This window comes from Asterias rubens, chromosome 5 (genome assembly GCF_902459465.1).
Source record: "Asterias rubens chromosome 5, eAstRub1.3, whole genome shotgun sequence".
NCBI lineage: Eukaryota > Metazoa > Echinodermata > Asteroidea > Forcipulatida > Asteriidae > Asterias > Asterias rubens.
Window position 1 is genome coordinate 5,430,527 of NC_047066.1, and position 13,327 is coordinate 5,443,853.

At 38.7% G+C, this 13,327-nt stretch overlaps 1 protein-coding gene across 3 annotated transcripts in view; it reads right to left on the reverse strand.

Moving 5' to 3' along the window:
• LOC117290429 (double C2-like domain-containing protein beta) overlaps nt 1-13,327 on the reverse strand; it is a 58,714-nt gene that overhangs the window by 44,415 nt on the left and 972 nt on the right. For all 3 annotated transcript variants that reach the window (XM_033771839.1, XM_033771840.1, XM_033771838.1), the window contains exons 2-3: nt 4,902-5,100; nt 3,038-3,181 (exon numbers count right to left, since the gene is read on the reverse strand). In XM_033771839.1, coding sequence (XP_033627730.1) covers nt 3,038-3,181; nt 4,902-5,011 — 254 coding nt within the window. In that variant the 5' untranslated portion in view covers nt 5,012-5,100. The remainder of the gene's footprint in view (nt 1-3,037; nt 3,182-4,901; nt 5,101-13,327) is intronic.

The window sequence follows — 13,327 nt, forward strand, 5'->3', positions numbered from 1 at the left end:
CCATGATGTTTACATTGTTACGACTGGTGCCCCACTAGTTTTTGCTCAGCAAACAAATTTGTTAAACAGTATTCACTGCTTGCAGAGAATGGTGATCATAAGCGCAGAATTTGGCGGTAAGCAGAACCATGAAATTGGGCCCTGATGAGTCTACATTACATTACAGTCAGTTTATCAGCGTTCATGGTTGATGGTTACCTGACTACAGAAAGTGACCAAGCAATGAAAGGTGCCATCCACCCATGGTTCATTGAGTATCGGATGATTACGAGACACACATAGACATATTACAAACACTATATGTAGGATTACTTATCCAAAGACGTCGGCCTAATTACATTTGTAGCTCCGCACACCTGCGTGTACAGTATTTTTTTGCAATTACACACTTAAAGCCTTTGGTTGAATTATTCTGTATTTAAGAGTACAACCCCCCCCCCCCCCCACCTCCACCCCCACCACCTGAATAATAAAAAAAAAAATCATTTCTGTTTTAATTTGCCCGGCTTTTGTCTTTTGCATGGAAGAGGTTCAACATTTCTAGACACTGAAAAGAGTCTTCTGTGTACCCACTGTATCAATTGCCATGCAGGGAACAATTTCAGTCAGCAAATCTGTAAAGAAAATGTTTAGACTGTGTTTTGCACTCGCTGAATGTTAATTTGAGTCAGACAATTTTGAGTAGTTACCGATACTGGCACGTCTGGCCGAGCGGTCTACATGGTCTAGTGCAGCAAACCATCAGACTCAAGTACTGAGGCCAATTACATAGAGCTGCTTAAGCAAAAAGTTTGCTTAAGCACGAAATTAGCTTGCTTATTTTACACATGTTACTAGCAAAAATTTCATGCCATATACATTGCTTGTGACTGGTATATTAGCTGTTGTTTACTTTTGAGTGGAGTCTTGGCTGGTAATCTGATTTGACTAAGCAAGGATTTTTTTGATTAAGCAAAATTTTGTGCTTAAGCAGGTCTATGAAATTGGGCCCAGATGGCTGAGTCATTAGAGTGTGGGTTCGATTCTTGGAAATTACGCTTCTGAGGTGTCCTTCAGCAACAAGGCACTTAACCATAATTGCTTCTCTTACCCCAGGTGTACAAATTGGAGCCTGCAAAGGCTGAGATGGTATTAATGTCCACAGATTTACAATAATCTTAAACCGTTTGAAGGAAAGCTTACTTTAAAATATTACTAGCTGAGGTGCTGTAGTTTTTGAATAATGAGTAAAACAATGTCTTCTTATTAGAGACAAAACATTTTGTTGTGACTTGTTTTACTCATTTCTCAAAAACTACAGCACCTCAGCAAGTAATATTTTAAGGGAAGCTTTCTACCATCTTTATCTTCAAACTGTGTAAGTTTGATGTATATCTGTGAACATTGTGTTTTGTGTCCTACAAAAAGTACCCAAACCCTTAAAAGCAGCTTGGGAGTGTATTACATGTGTAGGTTTTAAAGAAAGATTAAGGGTGTGATCTACAATTTTAACAAATTTAATAATTGTACTGAAGTCCGATTGGCATACAATGTAGAGGTGTAAGCTTGCCTCGCATTCCATCTCTGGGACCCTGGTTCGAATCCTACCGGGGGGAACTATTATGTGGATTTGGTTAAATTTCAGTCCCTACTTGACTGCACATGGGTTTTCCCTGGAACAATTCTCTGAGGTTTTTGCCCCACATCTAAAACTGAAATTTCTTCATTGTCTTCTCACCTTGTCCAGATGCTGAGCAGGCTTTAACAAAAATGATCATTTGTATATGTGTATGTACATGAAGTCGTTAAACATTAATTAAGTTGTAAAGCGCCTTCCCCGTAGATGTACACAGAGCGGCTAATACATAATGTAGTTACAATGTACACGATCTGCGTATTTTTTATACAGTGTATAGTACTACATTTTCTTTTGCATAAAATTTGCGATGCTATACAAACACAATCATCACTGACACAGACCTTACAAGGGCGTGACTCAATTATAAAGTCACATCTCAAAATATGCATCATCCTCTTCCACACATTCAATACAGCTTTCACCCCATAAAAAAAAAAGCTAATTAAGTCATTAAGCACTCTGAATGCAGTCATGTTCAATGCAGTGTAGCGAACCTGTACAAATACAATGAAGCCTCTCCAAGATCAATGGAGTAATCTGTCTCCACATTTAAGGGACACATTGCCTTGGATTGGTGGAGTTGGTCTAGGAAAATGCGTTTGAAAACCGTTTGCTATAAAATGTATCGTCATGATGGTTGGAAAGATGTTTTTAAAGTCGAACATCATGATGGTTTTCCTTATATTTGTCATTTTGTGGAGTCAAGTTTTTGAAAACCATGCAAGTATAAAGAAAACCATGCAATTTCGAGGCGTATTTGTGCGGATCATTATATTCTACTTTTCCAACCAGTTTCTAACCAAATGGTTACAAAAACTTGTTTATCCATTGTACATGTACATGCAGACCAACTCGACCGATCCAAGGCAACGTGTCCCTAATTATTGCGGATTGGTCATCTCTTGTACTTGTAAGCCTTATGGATTGTCACACTACTGTCCCGTATAATCCCACTGTGTAAATATCTCGCCACCTCCCCACCCCCCCCCCCTCCAAGTCAAATAATACCCAGCTTGATGTGGAAGCCCTCTTATAATCCTTGTTTGTTTAGCATGAGGGAGGGATCAACTTATGAAATGAAAATCAATCAAAAGACTAAGGTGGCTTGTTTTAGAGATCACTTTTAAATTTGATGATTAAAGTGATGATGGTGAGAAATATAGTTCTTAATTGGAGCCAGGAAAATCAATAAGTTCGTTGTGAGGAAATTATCAACTAAAACAAAAAACAGCACCCAAGTGCCATTCACACGACATTGCTGAAAATGGCCTTTGATGCCCTGGTCTTGGCCTTGGTGCCCCTTTTAACGTTTCCCATGGAAATGTGCCATTTGGCAAAATGAAAATAGCCTTGCCGTCTCAAAGATGAAATGCAAGGCCTGACACTGAGCGGAACCCCTCGACAGCCAATCATACATACCCTATTCTCTCCTGTTCGGCAGTCTCCAGTTTATCGGCCCGCTCGATGACCCCTAAGATGGTATCTTGCTCCTCTCGACTCAGAGCCTCGTTCTTCTTGTACTTGTTGGAAGCTGATGTGTGGAAGGACCATCCTGAACCCAACCTAACGATAAAGAAGATGATTTTAGTGAACGAATTCCCTTGTTTAGCAGAGCAAAATGCTACACAATCAAAATATGGATGAAATTGTTCCCTCAATTTTATGCAGGGATGTGATCTAGGCCGTTGAAAATAGTCCGTGAACTGCGAGCGCAAAGCGAGAAAGTTTGCAAGCACAAAGCCTGAAAGCTTTGGAGACCAAATGCTTCCGGTAGCAAAGCCTGCTTACATACATTTATCTTTGGTTTTGACAGCCCTACACTGCAATGACAGGTATGAGTTATACAGGTATAATTCATACAAAAATGTAGGTCTACATTTTCTTATGAATTTTATCTTATATAAAAGATAAATTTTTAATTTGTTTTTCTTTGGGGCTTAAAAAAAAAGAATTCCAGTGAAAAATTTGGGGTTAATATAACAATTAGCTCAACAACTTTACTAGATCAGACTCTATTTTACAAGACCAGGGGTTGATTTCACAAAGCACTAAGATTCATCTTTTAAAGTCACCTGGAAGTGGTATTTTTTCAAAATAAAGCTTTTGTCACTAATATATGTGTTTTGATGAGTGGAATGTGAATAAACAGTTAACTAAGGTTTTAAAAAATCAGTTCTTATGTTATTTACTAATTTAAGAGTAGACCCCGACCCGAGAGGGCGCTGTTCGTGACGTCAATCGAGGCAGACTTTGCCTGTAATGCGTAGAGTAAACACAATTGCAAAGTACATGTACGGACCAAGTCGTGAGTTTGTACGTTTCAAAAAAATGCCGACCAGGTGTATTGCTGCTGAATGCAGAAAAACACTTTTTGAAATGTACCAACTCACTTGGACGTACATGTACTTTGCACGTGTGTTTACTATACGCATTGTAGGCAAAGTCTGCCTCGATTGACGTCACAAAAGGGGCAGGCGGAGTCAGCCCCCCAAACAACTTTATATATTTGTTTAACATATAAATCGTGAGAAACAATTACTAAAAAAATTGTTTTATTGTTCGTAAGCATATACTTAATAAAAATTATATTTCCAGGTGACTTTAAGATGAGTTGACAGCATTACCATAGTAATTTGTATGGCGACATCACACTTTGCTGATTTAGCAAATAAGATTGATCCACAGTCTTTTAAAACAACTCTATGTGAAATCGATCACAGAACCCATCATTATACAAAGTTTGAAAAGTAAACTACGTACGTTCAAATTTACACAAGCACTAAGAGGAGATTTATATCTCATTTGTCTTTCCTTTGAAGTCAAAGATATATCAGACTCAAAGTTAACTTTTGAAAATGATGTCTTTTTGTTAAAGATATGGGCAGGCCTCGAAATAACACACGGCACCCACAGCAGTTGCCTTGGTGCCCTGTGATTCTGCTGTGGTGCCCTCTGCAAAGTTCTAATACAAATTTACTTCCTCATAGAAGTGTCCCTTACCAGAGAAAAATTGCTGTGGCAGAGCTCCTTCAAGAACAAAATTCAAAAATTCCTTCAAGAAACAAATGGAATCCCTTTGACATCCAAGTATGCCTTATCATACCAAACATCCTTCACTCAATCATTAGTGTCTATTGTTTCGCATTGAAGTCAATCCATCTCCCGTCACCTCAACCGCAGTCTACCTATCTGCGACTTTGCAACGATACAGCAACAACACCTACACAAACTCCACAATATGGAATCAATTTCTTTAAAAAACGATTTAAATGTGGCTACTCACTTTGCCCGCAGGGCAAGCTGTCTGTCGTTGGGACATGTCCATCGATCAACTGTGTTCCCTCCGACGAAATCTCCCATGGTTGCGGATTCACTGCTTCTGGCAGGAAACATGAAATGCACGGCGGACAGAGACACGAAGATTCAATGCAGCCCTAGATGATAGTAATTGCAGTCTGCTTTCGGCCAATTAAGAATTCAATCTGGGGCAAAAAAAAAACGATCAAGAATATTTTTTAAATGTTTTACAATCGTGGGCAAAATAATTGAAGAAATTCACGGGAGGTAGCACTATTGGACACCACCATGTACTGTCGTTCATTTTAGATACAATTTTTAAAGATGAGTTTTCACTTTTGCCATTTGTATTAGGACATCAAACTTTGATTACCAATTAAGATTGATCCACATCACAAGATAATCTTAACTCTAAGTGAAATTGAGTCGAGGCGTACAAGTACACGTATACCCAACTGTGACCCAAACGTATTTAATCGTGTTGGAATAATGGTACATGTATGTTAATGGAATCGTACAGAAAAAACGCAAGTCACTCATCCATATGGCTGCTGGATCAAAGAATCACAACCTACATGTAAGTTTTACATGTACCAGTAAAATGTGCATGAAGAAAACATCCCACACTGTTGTGTACTCATGACTAATGTGTAATGTATGAAAATTGAACAGTGTAGGCTACAGTGTACAAATCTAGGCATTACAGTGTTTATTGTAACGCCCTGTTTAATATCTGTTTACTATACCATCCCAGTATAGTAGAAGCCTTGATGTAAGAATTGAGGCCTTGAGTGGTGAGATGCGTTGACTAAATAAGAGTGTCACACAGTATACATTTGAATGCACTGGGCTTCGATTTCAAGAAAACATACTTTATCATACATGTTCACGTTCTCCAACTTTGAAAGTTAAAGGCTGGTGTGTGATGGTAAGGAGGCGATCAGGAAGTGTGACGCTTTTAGGCGTGGGGTCTGGGAACTGCCTAAAAGCTCGCAAAGTTTTGATGGTACATGTACATGCTCTGTGAATACTGATATGATACATATTGTATGTAGACCACAGCAAGCTTGCACGGTTATTCAGTATTACCGAGGAGTCACAGTATAAAAATTACCAGTATTGGCTGAGATCGGGTATCAAATCAGTCCTTTGAAAGGATCCTGTGAGTTTTGAGGGGTGGGAGAAGGGAGACGAGGCCTGACACTTCATGGAGGCAAAGAAGGCGATTGCCCCATGCCCCCTGGTCAAAGTTGTGTGCGTTTAGATGGTTGATTTCGAGACCTCAAGTTCTAAATCTGAGGTCTCTAAATCAAATTCGTGGAAAATTACTTCTTTCTCGAAAACTATGGCACTTCAGAGGGAGCCGTTTCTCACAATGTTTTATACCATCAACCTCTCCCCATGACTCGTCACCAAGAAAGGTTTAATGCCAATAATTATTTTGAGCAATTACCAATATTGTCCAATGCCTTTAAGTTCATAAGGTCTCCTTTTTTGAGATATCACCGAAAATCCAGAGCGAATTTGGCCATGCCTGAACCTTAAAAATAATCCCTGAAACACATGAAATAGAAATTTAAAATACATAATCTGAGAAGTAGTGCTTCCAAGATTCAAATTTTTGGGCATAAACTGAATTTCTTTTTTTTAATAACCACATTGTTTCTCAGTGAAGTGTTTTTCAAATCCTTTTTTTTATACCAGGGCCTATCAAATGTTGCTGTAGGCTTCTGACCAAAAAATTGTATTGGCATTAATTTTAAGAGTGATTACCAAACACTGTACTTTCCCTTTAAACAGTTTTTTTTTTATCAAAAACTTGTAGGCTATATGTATGGCGTCATCAAATTAATTCTCTAGCGCTGAGGTGGATCTGTGCTGATTTCTTCCGACTGTAATCTTGACTATCTCAGGTTTCTTATTATCATTCTGAATGGTATAAAGCACCAAAGAGGTTTATCTATGCACCGGATTACGGATGGCTGGAGGGAGGGTATCGGCACAGTCTGACAATTTATACGTGTTCTACTAACATCCCATTTCACAAATTAAATCTTCACTTTTGTGTTGTTCAATTTGAGGAAATTCAAGAACAAATACACACAGAAACAAGAGATTACACAGTCCCAAACACTACAATCAATTGAGAAACTAAGCAAACAGGTTAATGTTTTATGGGTTTATTTTATAACCCTGCCAATCAGGCTCACAGTACCTGCATTATTTATGATAATTTAATGATAATCAACAACGGATGCATTATGAACAGTGTACACACAAAATACATGCTATTAGGAACACTACATTTAACAGACAGTGCATGGATATTGGATACAGGGAAACCTGTGGGCTTATTGATATCGTTTTTTTAAAATGTGCATACAAAACAGACTGGTACACATATTGGGCTATATTGTACGAGTATTTCAAGATTGACAATTCTGGCGAAATTTTGTGAAATGGTGAAGTCTCAAATCATTATGATAGTCTATAAACTGTCAGGAAATGTTTGACACCGGAGGGAAAAATATCACAATATTATTTAACAGATAACACACCATGTAAACTGCATGATCAAAGAACACAGTATACACAGGAGATGCCATTTTTGGAGTGCATCATGCGAAATGATTGACAAGCTATTGTTTTTTTGAAGTGTCCACAGCACTACATTACAATTGTTGTGGTTTAAGGCTGCATCTTTCGTGTTTAGGCTGTTAGACATAAAAATGATCATGGTATTTTTTGTGAGGCTGATGAAAAATGTGTTTTTTTAAATTGATCAATGTCAGACGTTTAAATGGAGGGTCTACAAACATGTAACTTTGGCATAAAAACTTACTTGCCACGAAGCATTGGAGAGCTGATAATAAAAAAAACATTTGCAATAAATTAACCCCTTGAAGTACATACATGTAATAGAGAGAAGACGGTAATTTCCCCCAAAAAAATATTGTAATATGAAAATTTGCTTCTTCGAAGGCATGAAGGTTTTTTTTCAGGCATTTATATTATAAAGGTCCACACCTTTTTACAACTGGGTGTTTTGGTTTTCCTGCTATTATTTTCTTGCAACAAACTTTGATGACCAGATTAGCCCAAACTTTCACAGGTTTGTTGAAAAATACATGTTGGGGATACAACAAGTGAGGATACTGGTCTTTGACGAAATATACCCTGCCTTTAAAAGCTCCCAAACTATAATGCAATGCTGAGTTGGGAGTGTGATTCTTTTAGTCAATCGTTTTGGGGGAAATGGCCACTCCAGAGCTACAATGTAGAGTAACAAGAGGGTTCTTAAAGCAATCTCATTGATATGACAACAGTAGAGGCCTACCAATGTTTTAAGTAGATGTACGTATGTATGGGGTTCTCACCAGGATTTCTTTAGTGGTGGAAAATGCTTCCCTGGAAACCATTGCGAGATGGATCAAAAGGCCTACATGGCACATTCAGATCATATATTTAAAAGACTCCCAATCAAAGAAGTGCTCAAAATGAATGGCTTTGGATACTATTTTTACTGGAAAATACCAAATTTTACATTTCGTTGAAAACCTTTTAAAGGAAATTGCAAACTTGTATTTTAAAATTTTTTAAAAAGTGTGGTAGTCAAAAAAACAGGAAATTCTTCCAGAGGTGGTTGGGGAATCCTGAGTCGCGAGAGGGTTTTCCGGCACCGACTACTGTGGGCAGAACCCTGTAATGCCATGACAATTTGGCCTACATCAATGCAGTCAACAGTCAGACACACGTCACACACACATTATGTAGCCTCTAATTAGATAACATTTTAGGCCTACATGTATCAATATTCTCAAAGCCATACATTGCAGTATGTGTTCCTTTAAATTTTTAGTTAAAATGTTTACATTATTAAGTCACCTGGAAGTGGTGTTTTGTCAAAATAAAGCTTTTGTCACTAAAATACAATGTATGTGTAACTTGAGTCTGTGCAAGCCCAAAGTCCCAACCATCACTATAAAGAGCCGACAATGGAAACATGTGAATCCTCCCGAAGTGTTCCGCGACATAGGCACTCATTTAGCAAATCTAGAAGTTGATCATGACTGCTTGGATTCCTATGTCAGCCAATATGAGAGTACAGTCAGTGACATCTTGGATAAATACGCACCTTGGAAAACGAGATCAGTCAAGGTCCGAACTGAAGTCTCCTGGTTCAATGATGATATTCGTACAGCGAGAAAGATCTGTCGTCAACTGGAGCGGAAGTGGCGGAAAAATGGAAAATTGGCAACACAATGACAAGAATATCGCAACCAATGTAAAGTAGTTAGGAATTTGATCAACCAGGCAAAGATCATCCATTATTCATCTCAAGTACAAGAATCCTCAGGAGATCAAAAGAAGCTCTTCAAGATAATTGGTAAGTTGTTGCTCAAACCCAAAACCCCTGTCTTTCCATCCACCTACAATGACCAGGACTTAGCAAATGAGTTCCAGAAATTCTTTGTCACCAAGATTTCAGACATCCGCTCATCATTTTCATCAGTCCCTTACAACGTGCCGCAGACATTACCACATCTTCAACCATCTGTGTTTGATCCTGCCAATGTTGCTGAAATTCAAAGGATTATTATGAAATCTCCTTCAAAATCCTGTGAGCTGGATCCAGTATCAACATCCATGATAAAGCAAAACATTGATATATTTGTACCCTACATCACTAAGCTTGTAAACGAATGAGTTCCGGTTGTTTCCCCGATAGCCTCAAAGTTTCCTACATCAGGCCGCTCATCAAGAAACCAAACCTGGACAAGGAGAAATTCAAAAACTACAGACCGGTTGCAAACTTAAAATATCTTGGAAAAGTCATTGAATGAGTAGTGCCATCACGTATTTCTGATCACATTCATACTTTCAACCTGTCCGACGTGTTCCAGTCAGCATACAAGCCTTTCCATGGGACCGAGGCTGCACTAGTCCGTGTGAGCAACGATATTCTCTCTTCTATGGACAATGGTAACCTTACAGCACTAGTCCTGCTAGACTTGAGTGCTTTTGACACTGTTGATCATAACATCCTTCTCTCTCGGCTCCAGAATCACCTTGGCATAGAGGACACAGCCCTAGCATGGTGCAAATCGTATCTCCACAATAGAACTCAGCATGTATGTATTGGCACTGCGATATCCGACCCTGTTGTTTTGAACTACTCTGTGCCACAGGGGTCGGTACTCGGCCCGCAGTGGTTTACGCTGTACACCTTACCGATTCGTGACATCATCCTTAAATTTAATATGAATTACCATGTGTACGCAGACGACACTCAGCTATACATCACGTTTAAATCTTCTCAAGAAAACGCCAATGCATCAATTGCAAGACTTGAGAAATGCATCCAAGAGATTCGACGTTGGACACAACAAAACTTCCTGAAGTTAAATGATGATAAGACAGAGTTCCTTTTATTTGGGTCACGTCAACAGTTACCTAAGGTTTCAGTGCCATACATCTCCATCGGTGATGCTCGGATAGCTCCCTCGCTGAAAGCTCGGAACTTAGGGGTTATTTTTGATTCATCGATGACACTTCAGCCACACATCAACAACATTGTTCGTTTATCATCATATCACATCAGGAATATAGGTAAGATTCGCAAGTACTTGGACAAAAGTGCCACTGAAAAGGTCATTCACGCATTTGTTACTCGTCTTGACAACGGCAATGCTCTTCTCTACAGTCTTCCTAACAACCAGATTTCCCGACTTCAACGGCTCCAAAATACTGCTGCCAGCATTGTGACACTGTCTAGAAAATCCTGTGCTATCACCCCCATTCTGAAACAACTACACTGGCTCCCTACATGTATCTCTCAACGAATCATCTTCAAGCTGATGCTCATTGTCCACAAAGACCCAAGTCTCGACACTCATGGGGTGACAGGTTTTTTTCTTCAGCCGCGCCACGCACCTGGAACTCTCTACCACTTAATCTTCGATCTTGTGTTTGTACCGCAAAATTCAAGTCTCTTCTCAAAACTTATCTTATGTCACAGGTTTTCAATGACTAATTTTGTTGTTTCTGTTTTTCTTTGTGTTGTGTTTTGTTTTTGTTTTGTTTTTGGTTTTACTGCGCCTTGAACACCCAGCAGGGTGGATATGTGCGCATTACAAGTCTTATTATTATTATTATTATTATTATTATTATTATTATTATTATTATTATTATTATTATTATTATTATGTGTCTTGGTGAGTGGAATATGAAATAACAGTTACCTTAGAAGGTTCTAAAAAATTAGTTTCCATTTTATTTACAAATTCAAAAGTAGGCCCGACCCGAGAGGGCGCTGTTCGTGACGTCAATCGAGGCGCGATACTCGAAGCACGACGGCTTGAAGTGTTTGCTGCACAGCGGTGGAAAAGACGTCGGACTGGAACACACGGCAAACTGACCACATCTTACATGTAGTTGTTTTGTTTCATCCAGCAGCAATACACCTGGTCAACATTGCCGGAAAAATGCTAGAAAAATACTTTTTTCGAAACATACAAACTCACAAAGTCTGCCTCGATTGGCGTCACAAAAGGGGTAGGCGGAGTCACCCCCAAAACAACTTTATGTATTTTTTAAACATATAAATCGTTACAAACAATTACTCAACAAATTATTGTATTGTTCATAAACATTATATTTATTTCCAGGTGACTTTAAATAGTGTGTACTAAGACTTCTTATAAATTGTACCTTTATAGACAAAAATAACTTATTAACATGATTAACACTATAAAATCTTTCTCCCCCGTTTCTGTCAATTCATTCCATCATGGTTTTACTCTGATAGGCAAAACACAATTCATTTTGTGGTCTGACCTTTCCAGACGTAGACAAGGACAGATTCTGACTAGCCCACCCTTGTTTGGGAAAAGTTTCCATATGGCGCCACCACTTTTTCATTTGATATGAAATAATAGTATCTAATTCACCTCAATAAGATAAATTCATTTTGTAAAAATGAGTTAAAAAATGGTGGCGCCATACAGAAAGTTATCCCTTGTTTGGGATGTTAGTTAGTGAATATTATGGCTCACTTAACATTGGTCTTTTATATTATAACTAGGCCTAAGCTGCCATTGCACCATCTATGCCATAAGGCCACATAAAAAAAAAGTTGTTGATCGTCCTTTTGCGGTTGGGGGGGAGGAGGATTTTTTTTTTTTTTTAAAGTTTTGTTGACATGCCAAATATGAAATCAAGAATAAAGAAATCATCACAATCACTATAAAACGGAGGGTTTGTGTGTTTTTGATGTTTTCAATAGTTTTGTCAAACAAATTTAACTCCTAGATGACATTTTCTGTAAACTTTTTCAAACAAACTTAGCACAGTGTAGCCCAAGTAGATATTTGAAGAATTGTTCTTGCTTGGCCAACATGCATAAAAACCTTCGTTAAACATATTTTCAAATCTGTACAGTTTGAAAAAAACATCAGCTGAAAAATTTGGGCAGTAAAAGTATAAAGAGACATCCAGACATTGAAAAAAAAAAATGGGGTCGGGGGGCTTTGAACGGTCGGGCGGGGACAATCAACAATATTTTTTTTTTATGTGGCCTAACATAGCCCATAAATATCGGTAGTGCCAGTACAGTTCAGAATTTGGCACTATTTATGGGGCTACATTGATACTGATTATATTCGACGACCGGAGACCACGGCCATAAAATATGATGATATTGGATGATAAAAGCGCTTTTCAGCCACTGCACACGTACTATTATAACCCCTCCAGGCAATTGTACAGTATCAACCAGTCCCAGATAACACATTCAACACTACGCGGTTGCGTAGCCCGGCTCCACCGTCGGCAGGAGGGTTATGTTATCGCAACTACACTACATACAGCCTAGCTAGACCCAGTATCTGGGGCGCTATACCGGTACTCCTTTTTTCAAAATTTTGTCATTATCGGTCGTGAAACTCGCAATAGTCGACCGATAATGACAAAATTTCGAGAGAGAAAAGAGTGTACGACCATGGTACGACCATGGTACGACCGATAATGACCAAATTTGAAACAAGGAGTACAGCGCCCAAGTTACTGGATCTGCACTACAGAATACAGCCCAACAACAAGTGGGGGGGGGGGGGGTTAGAACCATGGGTAGCTTACAAACATTTGTGACAGTAAGAACTAGATTTTTAATTTAGTCACAATCAATATGCGAGACTAGAGTCGTAGAGAGAGAAAATGTTGACAAGCAGTAAAATAATATTTTAGAATCCTATTTATTAAATCTGACAGTCTGAGTCACACTCACAGTGGCATGATGTTGACACACACAAAACATGACAGTGGCAGCAGTGCCAGAGACTAGAGACTCGAGAGATAGACCTCCGATCCTTACTCTATGGATAGACCATGGATAGACCATGGAGGTATATTTAA